General features: G+C 41.2%; 2 protein-coding genes across 3 annotated transcripts in view; one reads left to right on the plus strand and one right to left on the minus strand.

Moving 5' to 3' along the window:
- The window catches only part of LOC139771355 (G-protein coupled receptor Mth2), a 44,157-nt gene extending 27,574 nt beyond the window's left edge, over positions 1 to 16,583 (plus strand). Inside the window, exons 1-7 of one of the 2 annotated variants that reach the window (XM_071704072.1) lie at positions 8,732 to 9,348; positions 9,771 to 10,566; positions 11,298 to 11,530; positions 13,079 to 13,245; positions 13,637 to 13,870; positions 14,282 to 14,545; positions 14,830 to 16,583. In XM_071704072.1, the coding sequence (XP_071560173.1) occupies positions 10,471 to 10,566; positions 11,298 to 11,530; positions 13,079 to 13,245; positions 13,637 to 13,870; positions 14,282 to 14,545; positions 14,830 to 15,317 (1,482 nt within the window). In that variant the 5' untranslated portion in view covers positions 8,732 to 9,348; positions 9,771 to 10,470 and the 3' untranslated portion in view covers positions 15,318 to 16,583. Of the gene's footprint in view, positions 1 to 8,731; positions 9,349 to 9,770; positions 10,567 to 11,297; positions 11,531 to 13,078; positions 13,246 to 13,636; positions 13,871 to 14,281; positions 14,546 to 14,829 lie in introns of those variants that run through there. The other variant, XM_071704074.1, reaches the window with a different exon arrangement.
- Positions 16,562 to 19,817, minus strand: LOC139771358 (inositol polyphosphate 5-phosphatase K). Its single transcript, XM_071704077.1, has 9 exons — positions 19,463 to 19,817; positions 19,252 to 19,374; positions 19,110 to 19,190; positions 18,701 to 18,848; positions 18,465 to 18,640; positions 18,143 to 18,370; positions 17,854 to 18,010; positions 17,602 to 17,779; positions 16,562 to 17,510 (listed from the first exon to the last, which is right to left on the minus strand). The coding sequence occupies exons 1-9, from the start codon at positions 19,486 to 19,488 to the stop codon at positions 17,314 to 17,316; spliced, it is 1,314 nt and encodes a 437-aa protein (XP_071560178.1). The 5' UTR covers positions 19,489 to 19,817; the 3' UTR covers positions 16,562 to 17,313.
- Between the last annotated feature and the right edge of the window lie 581 nt (positions 19,818 to 20,398).

Below are 20,398 nucleotides of genomic sequence, written 5' to 3' on the forward strand. Positions count from 1 at the left end.
TATATATATAAGTACATGGAAAGAGTAAAATATTTTGCAATAGATGATGTATCTCTAATATTATAAGAATATCTTACAACACTGTCAGCATCTTTTTAATGAATGATATATTCTGAAAATCTTTGAAAAAACTTTCTTTTTTTAAGTATACACATTTTTATCGACGTCGGTTTGCACATGCAATTTATTAAATACCTCTTTCTAACTGTATTAAATATACATTGTACTTTCGTTATAAACTAAACGTGATACAGAGTGAAATTATAATAAAATTCGTGCTCGATACTCGGGACTTTAGAACAGGGTAAAGTGTTGATAGCGACAGCACTGGTAGGCTCTTATTCCTCGCCCCGAGGCAGCGGCTCGCGAGCGGAGTACCGACCGTGAAGAGAGGAAGAGAGACAGACAGATAGAGTGGTGGAGATAGATAAGGTTCCAGCGAGAGATAGATCGGGAGAGAGAAAGAGAGAGAGAGAGAGAGAGAGGGGGGGGAAGGGAGGGAAAAAGAGGGAGAGCGCCTCTGCACTGTATATGCACGCGTATACAGAGTGTACCGAAGGTAACATCGGCCACAATAGCGTCGATTGATTGCTGAAGGTCGGGAAAAGTTAAGCTTTTACGATCGCTTAATCGCCTCGACGACATCGTGTCGTACTCCGCGAAACAAAATCCGTCCACCCCTCCCCCACTTCTTCGTTTTCTCCCTTGTTCCAAATCCCTGTTGCATAATGCGTATGTGGATGCACACGCCTATACAGTGTGGATCGAAGATATCTAGAATGGTTGCGGGGGGCAACGCTCCGGTTGTGGCGGAAGCTCCGTTCGCATCGGAACTCGAACTTTCGAGAAGTATGAATATTCTATAATCGGGAGATAACACGTTGGTGTCCACCTTGCTATCTCGCTCTCTTTTTTAAAAAATAATAAGTCTGATTTATCGCGAGCGTCAAGGAAATTTATATTTTTAGTTACTAATTAATGGGGTTCGTATACGATAACACAACGCGATTAGCTACTTATTTTAGCTTAATTTTCGGGCGTAATATGATACGAGCGAAAAGGCGATTAAGCAGCTTATAGTTAATAGCTTTATCATCCTCTTCATTTTCCTTTTTACAAGTTCTTAGCGTCTTTTAGCACATTTTTTTTTAGCGCGTGCGACCTGCGCGGCGCGAACGCGACGGTATGTCGGTGGGAAAGGGCGCCAACGAATAAATCCGAAGTTGATATCCGCCTCTCCCCGGTGTCCACAAATCGTGCACACGTGTCGCCAACTACCGAACCACTCCACTCCGGTCACTCCGGAGTAAACCGGTGCAATTCCTTCGTGCGTTGCGCGAGGGAATCTCGTAAAAGGGCGTGCGAAAGGGACAGATTTCTCGGCGCGAGCAACGAGGGTATAGTTTTCGATAGACAAATACCTTCACGCTAAGTGCTTCCAGTGAGGGGGACCCCGAATCGCGTTCACCCCAACACCGCGATACGAGCGATCGAGCGAGCCAACGAGAGAGCGAGAGAGAGAGAGAGGGATGAAGTCGGGTTCTCTCGAGTAGGGGAAAGGGCCACGGGCCGAAGGGGGAAAATATTTTTATTAAAAAGGGCGCGTGGAGCGGGAAGGGAGAGGAGGAGGAAAGATCATGGCGGTCCCTGGCGAGGCCGCATTAAGCCATATTTCCGTACCTGCGATCGACGCACGCGAACTGAACATTAATTGCATTATCTCGTATGAAGGGATTTTAAGAGATCCAATCTCGTGACAGAACGAAGAAAGCTATTCAGGATGTTTAGATTGTATCCTATTTATTTAATTGCCGGACAGTTTCTATTGAAAAAGAATTGCTAAATTTTTCGAGGAAGACGATTCGTACACGAGAAAGAAGGTTTAACAGTCGTAGAAGATAAATCTCATCAATCAATGATCTTTTCGCGAGTAAGAGTTATTAGGGGCATATAGAAAACTTGGCACAATATGGCATATAGAAAAACTTAAGCAGTAGAGGAGACCGGGGCTATGTGTCCACACTTTACGCTTTTTTCAAGTTTACTAAAAAACTAATAAAGATATTTGGCTAAAATTTTAATGGTATAACCTTTCAACCTTGCTATTAAAAAAAAACATAATTAGAATCGTTGATCTTTTAATATTTTAAAGAGGCGAATTTTTTTAGTGGACAAGTCAAGCGTAGGCAGATAGCCCCAAATGCGGGGTTATCTGTCTACATTCGAGGGGCTATCTGTCCACATAATAAAAAACACATTATTTATATTAATTTCTATACTTATTTATAATATTATTTATTATTAATATATAATATTGAAAAAATTGCCTAGTCGTTGGAGTCAGAGAAGTAGTAGACACTTTGTGTAGATTTTTTGACAAGTTTTCTGCGTAGAGCTGACTTTTCTTTATATACGGTGGCATCAAACTGATTTTGAGTCCGTTGCAAAATCATTGTGATGAGTTTCTTTTGTCCCCTCAATTCTTTAATCTTTTTTTTATTTGGGGCCTTTACTTTATCCTCGGCAGCGTTTGAAATAGAAAATACTCAATAATTTAAGACAAACTCATATATTTAACTTGACGTGTATTTTTAAAATAAAAATTTGGTGACGATTCTTGAATCGCAGGATCAAATAGTTGCTCGTAGGTCACTTTTTTACAATAGCGAGTAAGAGCCCGAACATTTATTCCAAAGTCTAACGCTGTTTTTACGAAAAGATTCTCGCTCAATTTTTATTCTTTTAATCGCTCTAAATATAATTTTATTAGATATGTCTACCTTATCCGTCTTAAGGAAAGTCTTTCTTTTGTAGTTACGCACCATTATCTATTTATAAAAGAACAATTCGTCATTGAAGTGTGGACACATTGCCCTATCAAAAATAGGACAGATAGCCCCGACCACGTTTTTCAGTCTTTAACATGTTGCCAATTTTAGATAATGCGGAATTAAGATTTGACGCTTCTCACACCTGATAACTATATATTAATTGACGAATATATATTAATTGATAATATTATGAATTGTTTACTTTAATTTGAGTTAAACTACTGTCGCACAGCAAATTTTTCGACCGTCGAAAAATGTGAATAATTGTTTTCGCTTTTCTTTTAACGTATATAGCGTCTGCGAGAGGCATCGCAAGAAAACAAACAACATTTAAATATCTTACGTAGGGCATTTTTCAACTACTTGTTACAATGGTAGAGACATCTGTCTCTTAAAACTTGAGATAGCAGTACTGTGGACACATAGCCCCCGTAGACAGATAGCCTCGGTCTCCCCTAAGCAAATTAACAAATAGCTATATCTTAAGTTTTCGAGAATACACAGAAAAAAAAGGAGTGTTATATCAAAACTTGTATACTTGTATATAAGCAAGAATCTATAGTCTTCTTATAAGAATTTCAACTTTTTTTCTTGATTATATAATTTAGCGCAATTTATATATCATCTCAAGATTATAGATTCTTGCTTATATACAAGTCTCGATTTAATACTTCTTTTTTTCTGTGTATTTGACTTATGATTGGTCAATTTACTTACCGCTTGAGTTTTTCTATATGCCAAGGCCTTTACTCTAATTTAAAATGACTTTTACTGTCCAAATCAATCATCTACTCTTGTACTGCGCATTTTTATATAATTTCTGCTATATCATAACCCGGGAGCTTACTGCGTCCCGGGACCTGATAACGCCTGTTGCCGAGTTTATTTGCGTGTTTAAGGCAAAGACGAAACAAACAAAGTACGTTCGCCAAGGTCGGGTGGACCATGTCAATGCATGGTCAGCGCACGATGCGTGCACGGGCATGGCAGAGGAACCGACGACGTCACTGACCGTGGATGCACGCGAGACTCGCGACAATTTCGCGCGTGACGTCGCGTTTCGGCCCTTCAGCTTCGAGAAGAAGCCCGGCGTTGCCTTGAATCCGGTTCTCGAAACCTTGCGATTGTATCCCCGCGATCGCACGAATGAATATTCCGAGATAAAACGAAGAAGTTCCCGCGTCGAGTCCTCTACCGAGAGGAAAAAAAAGAGCTCGATTCTCTAAACTAGTCTTTATTAATCTTTATCGTGTATCGATTGTAAATGAGTATTAAATTACCGTTATTATTATTAGCTTCAGAAATTGATCTTTACGAAACGAGAGGAGATGCCAGGGATAAACGTTCGCGGAAATGCGTTTAGTTTTTATGTCGCTGACGCGTAATTTTTATTACGCATGCAAATGACTTCGACGAATTGAATTATTTAGTTAATTATTTACGCACCGTGTGCAGTTCCCGATAGGATCAAAGAGCGCGTCGGCCACGACGGCGCGGGTTGATTTACGGACAAAAACCCGGTAAAGACGCGAGTGAGACGGCGCGAAGCGAAATAGAGAGAAGAAAGGTATTGGTGATGTATAAACCACGCGAAGTATACTTATGCACAAATATACAAATGCGGGCAACCTGCTGACTCTGCGCTTTAATAATTCATGCGGAGTGCATATATGAAGGAAAAGGCACGGAGAAGTTTTATGTCCCGAAGTTTCGCCCGAGAGAAAGATTTCAGTCGCCGAGGAACTAGAGAGACTCTCTCTGCGTGTGTACGCATGTATGTATATATGCGTGTATGTGTGACTTCGGCGGACCTTGCAATAAAAACTTAGATGACCGCGACGTACTTTTACGCGACGTAACGTATAACTCCGGGACGGTTTTACATATATTCGAGCGTCTTTATTGAAAGTTTAATATTTTACGGCATTGCTGTTTAACGAGTGCCTCTGACCGGGTATTTGAACATTTTTCCCGAAATTTTCGGCATTTGGGAAGCGCCTTTCCCTCGAACGAGAAGCTACCGCGACAGTTCGTCGTCGTTCACGATTGCAGTTTTTGAGATGAAAATGTTTAATAAGAAACTCATTGTCTACCACGTAATTACGCTGTGTTACCGACCGTTTGTGAACCTCGGAGTCTGCGGAACACTTTAACAGAGAGCAGTATAGTTCGCGAGACGAGCTCGAAGCGGATATCAGACAGAGCGGCATTGAGCTCTCTACCTACGTGAATATTAACTTCATCCGCTTTGACTACATTAACATAAATCTTCCTAGTCTTTATTTTGCTTCCTCTTTACTTCTCAGCGGAAAAATAAAACTCTAAAGAAAGAAGAGTTAAATTATTTCAATTCAATTTTTTAAATCAATTCTACACAGAAGAGAAAAATATTCTTGATTTGAAAATATCTTCAAAAATCTTGAAAAGAGTATATTGCGTTAAACGAAGGAAACTTGCTTGTGTGAGTGAAGTTATTATATAATGTATATAGTTCAACCAAGAAAACAATGTTAAAATAAAAAGTTGAAATTCTTATAAGATTATAGTGATCTTGCTCATATACGAAACAATCTATATCTTCTTATAAGAATTTTAACTTTATTTCAACATTTTTTTCTTGGTTGAACTATGTAATGACTTCATTCAAGCAAGTTTTCTTCGTTTAACGTAATATAATTTTATTTTAAGATTTCCACGTTGACGCTGAAGATATTTTCAAATCAAGAATATTTTTTTTTCTGTGTATCAGCAAATTTTTATTTGCACTGTAAAGATGTAAGGGTCCTCTTTTAGAATCTCGATCCAAAATAGCCGATGTCTTTTTCTTTCTTTCAATGAAATCTCATTTCATTATATTTATTTCCCGATATGAGATTTATGTACCTTAGCGTGAAAATTCTAAAGAAAATAATTAAATTGCAATGATCTACGTCAAACTTCAAATCGAACACCGTCATTTTCTTGCTATAGGTATAGAGACTCGCTTTGTGGGAATTTTAATGGGACTGATAGCGTCGTTTCTTCTTCCTACGTAAAACGTCGACTCGGAACTTCCATCATATGTAGGATGTTCTGGACGTCACAACATGAATTTCCTAGTTACGCACCTACGCGCTTCTCTTTCTCTTCGCGTCATCGGTTTCTCGCTCTTTCATCTTTCATTTCGCCAGACGCGCGTACGCTTACCTCTTCTCTTCCACCGCCGAGTGTAGGAAGAGGTTGCGCATTCTGCGTCAAGCGTATATTTATAGCCTAGTCCCGAGGCCCGTGACTTTATCAATCGTCATAACGACATATCATCGGTACGTGATAGTAAAACTTCCCGATCACATTCTAATCGCAAAACCGATACGATTGTCAAATTCAAAATTACAATTTGTACGACGTCACGGCATGTCTCTATATCTGATTTTTGGTACTGTAACCCGGGTTTAGTAAGAATGCCCGGGCCGGCTAAAGTAAAATAAAGAAGTCACCCACACGCGAAAGTCGAATTCACTTCCGAACGATGAATCCGCCCGTTCGAATTTGGATCGTGTAAGTAACTCTTGCTTTAAATTTTAAAAGAGTCTTGCAAGCTTCGAATCCAAAGTTTGTTCAGAGACAGAGAAAGAGAGACGATGACGCGAATCACGCAGTTCGAATCTACATATCTATGCACTATTAATAGCATCAAATTGCATCTAGATAACAATCTATCCCAGGTAGCAAGACTCGTCATTTTGACGTCAATTGACGTCAAAAGTCTGTCATTTTGACGTCTTTTGACGTCATTTGACGTCAAAATGACGAGTGCTTGCTACCTGGGATGTAAACGTCGATCTTATTTTTTCCTCTATTAAGAGAAAAACTGCTCTCTCAACTGCGTTTTCACGCAACCCAAGCAATTTTTAGATATTTGTTATTTTTATCCGGGAGTTCTGAAGCTAACAGAACTTGCCTCTTTATCTTTTCCTGTCAGTTCGACGCAATGAAAGAAACGAAAAATTAATTCCAGACCGTCGAGTCTAAACAACGTTTATAATAATATCGCAATAATAACACTGGTCGACGTGTCAGCTGCGGATTGGATTTCTCGAGTCGTTTCCTGTAGATTTTTGGCCGCTGAATCCGAATCTGTCAGTAAAATTTTTCTATCACTCTTAAATTTAAAAAACAAACTTGAATTGGATGAAAATTGTGAGTGTAGTGTACTTTGAATTCATATCTGATTTCCCTCAGCCAACGGCTGGTGAGGCGTAAGCGCACCCCACCACAAAAGAACGTTAATTGTAGCTCGCGATAGATGATTGCGGATTAATTATGGGTTTGCTTAGCTTGAAGTATATTGTCTAACCTTCATTTTAAGATTTTTTGTTTAATTTTTTGACATATTGGATTCATCATCTATACTTTGTCAAAAATGGCTAAAAACACCTTTTTTGCACATTTGACCTCAATTTTTTTCAAAAACCAGATGTGATAGAAAAGTTTTACTGACAGATTCTGATTCAGCGGCCAAAAATCTACGGGAAACGACTCAAGAAACCCAATCCGCGTCTGACACGTCGATCAGTGTAATGACTCTTTGAAGAATGAATCGGAACGTTAGATGTGTGAGTTGTTTTGTGTGGGTTTGCATCCCACCGACCGAAATAGAGACACGGTCTAAATTTTATGCTTTGCCGCAATACCTTGCGAGGCCCACGCAGCCCAGCCTTCGTTTGCGCTCCGTTTGTTGCACCCCGCTGCGTCTTGTACATAAAGCCTGCAGACCATGCGGAATAGACACACCCCGAGGAGGGAGAAGGCCTGATCGATCGAGTAGAATCTTCGAAGAAGCGCCAATAGGATTTCTCGCGATCGTTGAAATATTAATAAGTTCACTGGAGGCTTGAACCGGCAAATGACGTGGCGATACGCCGGCCGATTACGTCGCTTTCAAGAAATTTCGTCGACGTGGTTTCCTATAAGATAGACTGGGTATCTACTGGATAACTTGTAGTTTATTTCCTTCTTATCAAAAGCGGACTAAAAATAGAGCTCGCGCAAAGAATACTTTGTCTTCTTAGATAGAGTGAAACGGTTGCACATCTCGCTCTGGAAGCGCATAAAAATTCCTAAAATTTTTTTGCTGCGTATAATCACGGTAATGGTGTAATCGTGTAATGCAATAACGTTGTTATAATGCTTGAGTGCTCGGGTTATCTAAAAAAATATGTGTACGTTGCGTCAGATGTTCGAATTGATAAGGCTAGATTTTTTCCGAGAGGAGGCCGGTATCGATTTGCGAAGACCGAATAATTTTGCCGAATGTTAATGAGACGTCCCTTCGGGCGTACCTCGTTATTTTTCATTGAAAAAGCTTTTAATGAATGCGCCGACGCACGTGTATGACTCATGTAAGTCACACGTGACACTTTCTGCAAACATTGACGTATTTATATTTTGTATGCCATGAGAATCTACGTAATTAGCGTAAGTAGATTAGTTTACGATTTACCGCGGGCATAATTTACGACGTATGGCGAACTTATTTATGAGCGCTGGCGCAATAGCAGTGGGAGATAAAATTAGTGAAGCTTCCCTAGGGAGATGACTTCGACTAAACTCCGATTGACCTAATCGGACCGATTGATTCAACCAACAGAATTGCTTACAGTGCATTTCCTAACTATACTTCGCTGTCCCTGATCTAATCTATTTCTCAGAGAAGAAGTTTTTAATCTATCTTTTGTGTCAACCAACAATTAACACGATTCTGTAAACAATAAATTACATGCTAACAAATTACCGTATTGCTCGGGAAGTAAATTGCGGATTAAGCTAATTGGGGAATTTGTGTCACCGTAATAAGGGATGGGTCTTTCCGAGAACGGCGGGTTACGCGATTATTTAGCGAATCGACCAGATCGAACAAATATCTGTCCCCGGGGATCGATAACGCCCCCTCCGTGAAATACTTTTGGTATATATCACGTTCGAACGTACGTATATACGAGCTTAGCCATCGGCACGTTCGTCGGAGTGCGTGCATCATGTTCTTTCCTCTCTCTCGCGCTCTCTTCTTCGATAAAGGCACCAGCGGATCGAGGTGTCCGGCCAGTCAGTTCTCGGACGTCGATCGTTAAAGCTGCGTGCCGCGTGGATCTTGCCGATCGCCAGGCACGCTGTCGATCTCCGATCGTCAAAAGGATCTCCCACCGCTTAAAGTAAAAATTAAAAATAATTTCGCGGAAGATGCTCGCGAGTAACGCAAGGAAATCAGTTGAATAAGTGAACGATCTTGCGGAAGGCTTGATATAATATCGAGGCTTAATGTGGATAATCACGTTTCGACTGAGAAAAACAACGACTCGGTGAAGATCGGGCGATTGAGCACGTGTGTGTATGTGTGTGCCTGTGCGTTCGTGGGTCCTTAATAATCAATCAACCGCTGTACACGGTGTTCGATAATTCACCGAGAGAGAGAAAGAATCGATCGCGCACGTGGGTGCCGCGACGACAACGAGGATCTACGAATTTCCGACAGTCTCACGTAAGTTCGCCTTCTCGGTGCGCGCGCGGAGACGATCAATTTCGAAGGTCGGTCTTGGAATAGGAGAGGAAATAATATAGACTGAGTTAATGAGCGCGGAAATCGCCGCAGGACCCACGATAAAGTTCGTTTCTCGTCGCTCTCAAGTGACGAAGTATAGCGGGAGTTGCAGGTCAATGACCATTCGTCATCGGTTCCCTATCTTCTCCGATACGGCACTCCTCCTAATTCTCCAAAGTGACGTCTCCGTCGCGCCGACCAAATTGCTTTAATTAGATTGCTTATTCCGGTTCGGACTCCGAAATAGCTGCGCATAATAGCGAAAAGATCTCGTTTCTTCAAAAATCTCGATATCTTAATGTTACCTCACGACGAAATCTAACCGACGTCCTAACCGTACGATAAAATCTTCATCGCCGTAGGTGTTTTGGATCGCAGGACCCGGCAGGAATTTCCGGATGACTTAATGCTCACACCGACATCGAGTGTGATTGATGGCACGTGCACTCGTGCGAAGAAATCGCTGAAAAAGGTCGGTGCGTCGTCGGTGAGAATGCGAGATAACGAAATGTATGGGTGATCGTTGGAGAATCAACCGATAACGCATCGCTAGTCTCGATTCCATAATTCTCGAGAGCTTCGGATTTATCCGTCTGACTAACTAACTAAAGACTCAACTAAAGCCGGCAGATACAAGAGGGGAAGAGAGATAAAGAGAGAAAGGTGACTGAAATCTTCAATTAAAACCGGCATCGATCAAGCAAATAACGCCGGCGTAGCACGGAAGACTTATCGGCGAGTGTAACCAGGGTGTGACAAGATAAATGTGCAAGATCTAATGTGATATCGAGCTGTGACGAAAGAGAAGCGAAAGCGCCTGTCTCGCCTAAATGTCGCCGAAACAAGTGTCGCATGGCGTAATCGTAGCGCTGGTACATCCGGAGTAAGCCCGAATCACCATTTCCGTTAGCAAAGTACGATAATTGAAAAATTCAAAGTTCGATTATGCTCAATGCGAAGTGCTTTGACGCGCATTAATTCAGAGATAGACGCAGTATAAATCTCGAGCGCGACGCTCAACATTGACTCGATAGACTTTGATAAGGTGCAAACTCATTCAGGATGCGACTCATTCACGTTTCCGTCTTTTTCGTGTCTTTATTGACGCCAATTGCGTGCACGAGTGACGTGGTACCCACCATATATCCTATCCCATTGGTAAGTGCACCTTCGACATTTATGACATACCAGGTTTAGGTTTTATATTTATTTGTCTGAGCTTCACGTATTTCGCATCTCTCTCTCGCAGAATTATATTTAGATCGAGTAGCTATTGATACCAATTTCTTGATATTGTCCAGATAACTCCGGTTGTAAAAGCTCTACGCAAATATCTGATCTTTCCTGGATATCTGATCTTTACGAGATTGCATAGGAAATCGAGAAGCTGAGAAAAACAAAGTGTAGTTTCTAAAAGAAGATATTCATTCGAAACGCGTCTCGATGCAAATCGGCAACTCCTGTATGCAAATTAATATAAACAGTACAAATTCTTCGAAAACCTGCGATCAGTTTATCAATTTACTGCAGATTGCGATATTAGGTACTGTTGTTTACTCAACGATCTATGTTCATTTATACATATATAGAGACTGTTTCATCGAAGTTCCGAAGTTGCGAAAAAAAATTCAAATTTTCTTTGCCCTTTGACTTAAAATCTGCCCTTTGTCTTCAAATAATGTCAAGTCAATTTCCATAATGACAAGTTCACAACGCCAACAACGCTAACGTTTTCTGTCATCATTTACGTCATCATCCTCTTATTTACGCTTGCGACGCGTCTCGAATGCTTGCATTTTCTCCGAATTTTGGAACGTCCGTCGAGACAACGACAGCGTCGTTGCAACAACATCGGCAATCGCAAAATACTTTCAATATGTTCGTTTCAGCAAAATGAGACCGTAGTGCCGGAGGAATACAAGCGCCTGCCATTGGCGGGGAAATGTTGCCCCATAGGCGAGGTCCTTGCAAAAGATAGGAACAAGAATACCGTTTGCGCCTCCTCGAACGACACGGTGCATTTTTCACCTTTCTTCAGCGACTTTAATCGCACCGGCGCGCTGGTGCCCGGCGACGAATATAAGACATTCGTCGCTATCGTGGGAAATCCCTGCAGTCTAAAGTACGTATAATGTGGAATACGAGGAGGATCTGTGAAGATTTGAATGATCGAATCTGTCGAGAGAGCCACGTTACAAACCATCTTACCGAAGGTCGTCCGTTACATAATATATAAAATGCGTAGACCTCGTACTGTCGATATCTTTATCAATAGATCGGAATGCCGTGGTTGGTCACATTTTACGATAAGACTCCGTTTTCGCGTTGTGGCCCATCGACTTAAATACTAGTCGACTCAAATATCAATTTATCAATTGCAATCAATTGTATCAATTGTATTTGGAAAATCCAACCAAGAACCAATCGCGCGAAATATAAACCTACAGGCCTTACGTAATCGCAAGTTAAGTATCTATATCTTGAAAATTGTAAGATGAACTTATTTATAACACTTTCTTTGAAAAAAGTATAATTGATATTATGAACTGATAACTGCACTCTCGATATTACATTTCTCGGGTACTTATGATATATCGAACAAGCAATTGTGTATCTTATTGAAAGTAATTTATAAGTTTGGATTCCACGCGCGCACTTATTGCCGCCTCCTTATTGCCCGCAGATAACGTATCGTCAATAATTTTTTTCTTTTTCAATGAAAAAAAATTATATCGTATCGTGATAATCGGCGGAGATGAAATCATAAAGGGACGTTTAATCGCAGCGGATGCATGTGTAAAACAGCGATAGAGATGACAGTGACATCGCCGCGTTATTGTTCATGAATTATTGATAAAGGGTACTCACACATAGATAGAGTACGAACGGATAAAACGTAACAGCGTGTGAATTACGCTTGCATAAACAATGAAGATACAACACGTGAATCCAGACGGATTTATAAAAACGTCAGGTTGTCCGAATCTTGAGAGGCTTTATTCCTCGCCAGAAAATGTAAGAGATTTCGAGATGGAATCTTCAAATGTATAAAATAACAAGAAATTGCAGAATAAAAGCTAGTATGTAGCTGAATAAACAGATATCTACGTACATATAAAAAAAATATTGCTTTTACTTTTCTTTAAAAATCGGCACGCTTTTCCGGACAACCAGGTATAATTTTTAATTAGGTTTCGTTGTAGATAACGTTATTTTTATATTGAATAATTGGCAAAATGAAATTTGTCATATTCTTGTAACGTGGTTCAATGGATCGATTCGAGTGATTTTGCTTGTGAATTTTTGTCAGGCATGTTGGATATACCAAACGCGATATTCAGGAGCGACATTAAATCGTCTTGTGATAAATAACGCTTTATTCCGTTCTCTTCCTCCGTAAAAAATATTATCGCGATTTCCGTAGCAATTAGACAGAAATTATTTCCTCGTGCACAAGCAAAACTCGTTTCTCATGAGCGATTGATTACAGAAACGCGCGTTTCTCGGAAAGATCTCCTGTCGCGGTGTGTGTATCCTGGTGCGGGTATTCAAAGTAAATTAAAACTTCATTTACTTTGAATACTACTCGACTCTCAAGCACCTTTCTCAAGCCCGACGATCCGACGTTTGCACATACGAGCGCGCACGTATTTGACGAAGCGGTTTTCAGGTACATGCTACATCCGGAGGAAAGCGAGGATGAGTATTACTTATTGATGAATGGTTCCATCTTCGCGCCGCGAATCGATCACGTACCGATTATGCTGATGCCCGGCAAAGATTACTGTATGGAGGTCGTGCCCGAGCTGGGACTTAGGGCATTCGTTTGTTTTCAAGGTTTGTACGGAAGGAACTAATTGTAAAATCCTCCCGAACTTTCCCTAACTTTTATCTGTATCTCTGTTTTCCCACATGAAGACATTCGATCTTCATTGATAATCCTCCTGAATCCTTCTGTGGGATTTCAACTTAAAAAAATAATAACGAATCATTTATGTAGGGCTGCGTTTGGAAACGTCACCCGGGTACACACGGGTATACTCCCTTCTCCTTCTAACTCGCTGAGATAGAAAGAGAAGGGAGTATACTCGTGTGCACTCGGGTGACGTTTCCGAACGCAGCCTAACAGATCTACATATCACCAAAAAAAAAAAATCTACAATTCCTTGATATTTAATTTCTTTTAAGTCTCCTCGTCCGTTTTTAATGGAACGCAACGATTTTGCAGACGTCGCCGTCCCTACCGTGGATGCGCGAGTCATCATTTACGCCTGCGGGCTCCTAATCTCAGTTCCTTTTCTGATACTCACCATCGCGGCATACGCGATAACGCCGAGGTTGAGGGACGTCCATGGGAAAGCCCTTTGCCACTATTGCGGCTGCTTGGCACTGGCCTTCACCACTTTGGCCATTACGCAACTGACAAGCGAGCAATTATCACCTCAAGCCTGCGTTAGCATAGGTAAGATAATTAATTATCAACAAGAAACATATTGTAAGTGTGACACCGTTAAATAAAAATACGTATAATAGTATACATTTTTAGAAAATTATGATTTTTGATTAGTAGAAAAATCTCTCTTTTTTTAACTACGCTGCTGCTTGAACGTTTAATCGAATTTAATATTTAAATCAAATTTATTACAAGAAGATCGTTACAAAAATTTGAAGATAATAATAAGTTGTAATTAATAATTTTCAAATGGTAGCCTGTATGATTTGAGTGTTGGACTTTGAACTGTCACTTAATTTTACCGAGCGGTATAATTTCGGCGGCGTCGTGTAGCGCGGCAGGTTCGCTTTAGGAAGTATGACGACACACGTGAATGACAGGCAAGATTGATTGAGAGACTGCGGTCGGTGTCGTTTTCAGCATTCGTCATCCAATTCTCCTTCGTGGCCTGCTTCTTCTGGCTGAACGTGATATGCATCGAAACGTGGTCGTTGGTACGCCATCACGTGAAGCAGTGCGCGCAGAGGAGAATCCAGCCTAAAATGCTGTTTTTCTACTACTCGATATGGGCCTGGGGCTGCCCAGCGGTCCTCATTCTCGTCTCGATGGCGATGGATCTCAGTCCTACGATACCCATGACCTACGTCAAGCCCGCTTTCGGTAGCGAGAGCTGCTGGTTCAAGTGTGAGTCTCGATCCATTTACAGAACTCGTACACTGTTAAATGAGGATGAAATTTAAATCAATACCTTGAGTTAAATAACATTTTGTTATTTTTAACTATCACGTGTGTCAAAATTTATTATTTCAACATAAAACAGTACTATTTTAACTCCATTGTTTTAGTTAAATTAAATTAAAGATATATTGAATGAAAAATTGTTGTAATTCGAGCCTTTCGTCTTTCCGCTTTGTTGAACAATTTGCTTCGCCAATATCGGGTATTAATTATTATCGCTCTTTCTGCAGCCGACGCGGAAGCCATGCCGTACTTCTACGTGCCGGTCGGTCTCCTTTTGTTGACGAACATGGTCCTCTTCGTAATCACTGCCATCAGGATCAGCCGCTACCAGCAAGAGCTCGCGCTGAGACGGCTGGCGAGGAACCAGCATATCGATCGGCACGATCAAAGGCTCTTCCGCAGACTCAAGCGAACCTTCATCGTTTGCCTTGTCCTCTTCTTTCTGATGGGTCTCAACTGGATGATGGAATTAATCTCCTGGTGGGTCGGCGGCGATCCCTTCGACTGGACGGCGTTCGATTTGGTAAACGCGCTTCAAGGTGTCCTCATCTTCGGTCTGTTCGTCCTGAGGAGGCCCATCAGGGACTTCGTTTGGCATCGAATACAGAAAATACGGGGGATAGACACCACGGAACTGGACGTCGGGAGCATGGACCTGGCGCTACTGCCTGTGATAAACGGCGATATCCCAGAGAGATCGTTTAATCATTCTTAGAAAAGTTCTCAGAAAGAAAGAGAGTGATCTCTTTCTGAACGTAAGAGGACGATACATTTAACGCAGGCGGTTTGGCCGATAGTGATATCGGCTGTAAACCTGAAGCAATCGATAAACCGATAGACCGGTGGATGGAAGGAGCCGGGATCTCATGACGATGATAAAAGTTATTTTAACTTCGCTGTGTGCAACGGCGAAATAGAGCGGCCTTCTCGATGACGCTCGATGAAGAGACATGAAATATATATTATTCGTGTAATTTCGTTGCAAACCCACTCGAGAAACCCACTCGAGTTAGCACGGAATTAGCCCGCGAGATCCGACGCGCGGAACTTTCGCCCGAAGGAGATTATTTATATTTAATTGAATCGCAATCGTGCGTTATAAGTAATAGTTCTAGTCCTTTTTTTTGCAATATTATCTGTAATCGTAAATATCAATCCGCGCGGCGCATGTTTTAATTTCGAGTAAAATGCATCAGGGAAACGTACAACGCGACGCCGTGCGCGTTGAATCGCAGTTCAATCGTGATGTTATGTGAAAATAAATTCTTTTCTGCAAGGTAACGTGTTACACAACGCATTATTCGTCCGCCTCCGCGAAATATATAGCGCATGCTGTGTCGCATTGTGTTTCTGCGCTAATTATACAACCGTGGGGGAAACGGGTAACTGCTAGACCTCACTCAAGGATCTCAAGTGATAAGAACGCAATCGCGGCATAATTATAAATGTGAGAACCGGCTGTAATCGTAAATCGATGTTTATCAAGAGTGCTACTTGTTAGTACTAATTATGTATCGTAAATCGAGATGTTGCGATACTTGTACTGCTTAAATTCACGCCGCAAATCGATGTTCGCGTCAATAATGTACCATTTATACCTTTGTATTTACGCGTCGTGCTTACTGTTGAACAACACAGCAACAATTGGTTAAAGCCTTTATTTCACTCAAGCATAACGCGTTATGTTAATACATTACACAGTTACGTCCAAACAAGCGCAGGATATTGAATAGGCTACGTCAAAACACGTTCATACACAACTGTAAGTTCGCCACAACACATCAACATCGCGTATTATACTGGATTTGATGAAAAACAGGTTTTACACATATTGTTGTTGCATCGTGTTGTTATGTTCTGTATGTAGCTAGCATATATTATTTATTGTCGTGGTAGGTATTAATTTATTGAATATATCATGCATAATATAGAACGACGAGGCAAATAAATCGAGACGAATAAAAAATATTAATATCCTTTATTCTTGCGTTCCCATTGAAACCATAGTGTACATTTGTTCGTTTACTTTTTTTTCGACAGCGCGCTATATATATACATATAACAAACAATATAATCTTTATAGTACAAGCGTACTTTGCCAGAATCCAAATTAGCTGCGAAAAATTATACTACGAAAATAGTCATGATATATAACGTGAGCGCACTCGCATAATCCATTAACTTAGCTCGAGAGGCAGGAAAAAATAATTATATACCTATCCTATTCTCTAATAACAGCGGGCGTCAATGAATCGAGGAAGATCTCGCGTGTAGAAAAATGTGCACTCACTATAAGCTCTAAAGCGGACATTAAATACGCCGCGGCGCACTCTAAGCGGCAGCCTGAGAGTGCGAAAACCAGGTACCAAAAGTAACATTAAATCCTACGTGCAAAGCATCGTTTTTCATGTGATGCTTCTAATTTATAAACTTATCACACCATACCAAAAGCACCCTCCGATTAAAGGCCATATTTCTTGATTTATTTAACTTCCCAAGTCACAACTTAGAGTAGTGAACCTATTTCACCCTTAAAATATTTAAGAATTCCCAGAAGATTGTGGTAATAAGACAACAAAAAATCAAGTAAAAAAAAGTTTTTCGTTCATCTAGAAAATTGACCGAAGTTTGATAGTTAATCTCTCGGTAAAACGATTACCGATCACAAGCGCAAGCTATTTTTTAAGTAAATTGATTGTTCGCTATAAAATTTATGTAGCTAAAACACACTGTTCGATTGATCTGCGAGGGCCCGAAAATTCCGGACTCACGCCCAAAATCTCCATAAGATCTCCTCGTTGAGCTACATACACCAAGCAATACATTTCCGACAGACGAAGCGCCGAGTCATTGTATGATATTCGTTCCGTGTTCGCGTGAGGTTCGTCAGAAACTGATGTTGGTTTACCTAGATATTAAGTAATTATTAGGAGACACTTGAATAGGAACAATGACATCAAGTGACATCAGGAACAAATGTAATGGAACGAGAAACTTACCGCGGCTAACGTATTCGTAAATGATGTAATCATCTAAACTGGAAAATTTGTTAGGAAAGAGACCTATCCAGTCTCCGTTGCTTGGAATGAAATCTCTTTGAAGTTTGTAAGATATAAAATTTTCCTCCACGGTACAGTCTTGAAATTCCACAAAGTGGTTTTCTACATTAGGTCTGACCTAAAAGAAAAAAATTTGTCATTCACATGTAGCTCGATAAAAAGGGATAATGTACTACAAGACTGTATTTTTACCACGATATTGAACTCTCCAGTTACAGGTTTGTGATCGGAAACACTATAATTGGGATGGCTCTGGTAAGTAAGCTGCTCAGTGTGAATTTCTATGTCGTCGTATATATCTACCGCATTTACTTTGTATAAAATCCTGTCGGTCCAAGACGGTCTACGCCTGCGTGGCAAATAATTAATTACATAACATATCAAAACGCTAGTTCCATTAAAAAGAATGTAAATATATATCACATACGTAAATGTATATCTCAAATTTAATTACTATACTTTCAGATTTATATAAATTTACTTGAGATCAAATTCCTGGGACTCAAACTCGTATTTGTAAGTAGGCGGGAACGTGATGCTACTTTCATTAAGTTCGGCGAAGGCTTGTTGCTCCTTCATCACCATTCTCAACTGATCTCTTTCGAGAAGTTCCTTCAATTGCTTCTTCTTCACTAGTAAGTCTATATCGGCGGCGGTTAACTCCTCTCCATTGAGTCGAAAGTTCAAGTCACCAATCCAAAATATATAGCTAATAAGAAGCGTATATTAAATAACATTACTAAGAACGTAGTTAATTCTATTTGAATGATGTAATGCCTATTTCAGCATAAAAATATCCGTACTCGTGATATAATATTCTCGATGTAAACGGAGCAGTAAAAGTATGATCTGTCACGATGGTATTATAATCTGCTATTCTATCGGCTAGCAAGTGGTCATGAGGAGTCAAATGCGTGTTCACCACGCAAATGCTGACTCCGTAGGCATTCATTCTTACGCTCACCGCACCCTTGTTTCCCTGAAGACAAGTAACGTTGTTAGTAGAACAGCAATTGCTGCTGTCACATTGCTTTCTTACCCACATGCCACCGAAACCCGTCTTGGTATACTGAGCTTCTATCAATCTTAAATGCGTCAAGTGCTTCCTCAGGCAGAAAGCATTCAGAACAAGACCCTGCAACCGTTGCGAACGTATTTTCACGTAATCATACTTCTTCAGCACATCTCTGCAAACATGTCAGCATTTAATTTTCATCTCCTAAATGAATATATAGAGGAAAGACCCCTATTATGAGACAGGATCCTAATATGAGATATTTTAAGCTAAAAGGCCTTATATAGGCCCCATCTTTTGATCCCACCATGTAAAAAACCTGCCATCTCATATCAGGATCCTGTCTCATAATAGGGGTCTTTCCTCTATATATATCGAATAATTACATACGTATGATACAAGTTGTATTGTCCTAACAGACTAACAGACTTACCTAAAGGCTTTAGTCCACGGATCCTCGAATAGTATATAGTCTAACACTATATTTTGCGGTTGGGATTTAACTTCCTGCAAACTAAAAGCACACACGCTTTATCATTAAATCTGATACACGCAGAGAAACGTATTAAACGTACCCGATGAAATATAAATCTGGCCACAGCTTTGACTCGTCGCTGGCTGCAATGCCCAGGAGCTGCTGAAGGTCCTGTCTGGGATCCGGGAACCTCGTAGCCACATTGTACGTGACGAAGTAAATTCTATGCGGCGTGAAAAGGAACGCGTTAAGAAACAGTACGTTCTCTGCGAGATATAACCTATATAGATCCGGTTACTTCTTCGATTTACCTGAGCCGTTCCACTGGACACGCCATTTCAGGGGCGCTCGACGACACAAGGGGTGGCAAGGGGATCCTACGAGGAATTTACGTAATTCGCGTAGCTAAGGGAAACGGATTCACATCGCGATGACTCCGCACAACGCTGGACAGCTCGGCAGGTTAGGAACTCGCGCGCATCGCGCGTTCCCGTTCTCCTCTCCGGTTTCTCGTACTTTCACCCGCGGCTATGTCGGCCGCGATGGTACCGTCGCACCGCCAGCGAGACTCGTCGCGTTCGCTGCCGCGTGCAACATCTGGTCACGCGATTCCGTACGACGTACGCATCGTCTACGGAGCCATACTGTTGACAAGTGCGGAGGCCGGAGGGAAGACAGCTCCCCTCCCTCCTCCATCCTCCTCCATCCTCCTCCTGCTACGTGATCATCCCCGCTATGATCGTCGTTCCACGTGCCTGTGACATCTGTCATTACGCGCGTGCTTTCTTTTTGGAGATTATTATCCTGAAGGCAAAGAAAATAAAGGTGTCTTCTGCTTCTTCTTTAGGCAATACGACATTCTAGTTCTATAACTCGCTTGCACATGGATACGTTCTGCGAGATCCACTTCGAAAATTAACCGACGGGCGTCCGACGTTACGGACATCGTGTCGAAGCACTTGGCGTCGTCGACTCACTAAAAGTCCTCGTACGGCAGCGGCTTGCACATCACCGAGCCGTACAGATTGTTCACGTCGAAGTACATGAGGTACGTCGACGATTTCGACGAACGAACCGAGACGAACAGAGATAACCACCTCGTCTTTCGATCTTACAAATCCCGACAAGTTCGCGTTGAGTAACCCGCCGAGGAAACTCGCTGGGAATCCAGAAAATTATCGAGACTCTCGCGTGTCTTACGTTGGTCAGTGCCGCACGCCAAACATTGACCGGCGAATTATTATAGA

Source organism: Temnothorax nylanderi, unplaced genomic scaffold, assembly GCF_030848795.1.
Source record: "Temnothorax nylanderi isolate EJ_2023f unplaced genomic scaffold, tnyl_v1.0 TNYL_tig0039_pilon, whole genome shotgun sequence".
NCBI classification, from domain to species: domain Eukaryota; kingdom Metazoa; phylum Arthropoda; class Insecta; order Hymenoptera; family Formicidae; genus Temnothorax; species Temnothorax nylanderi.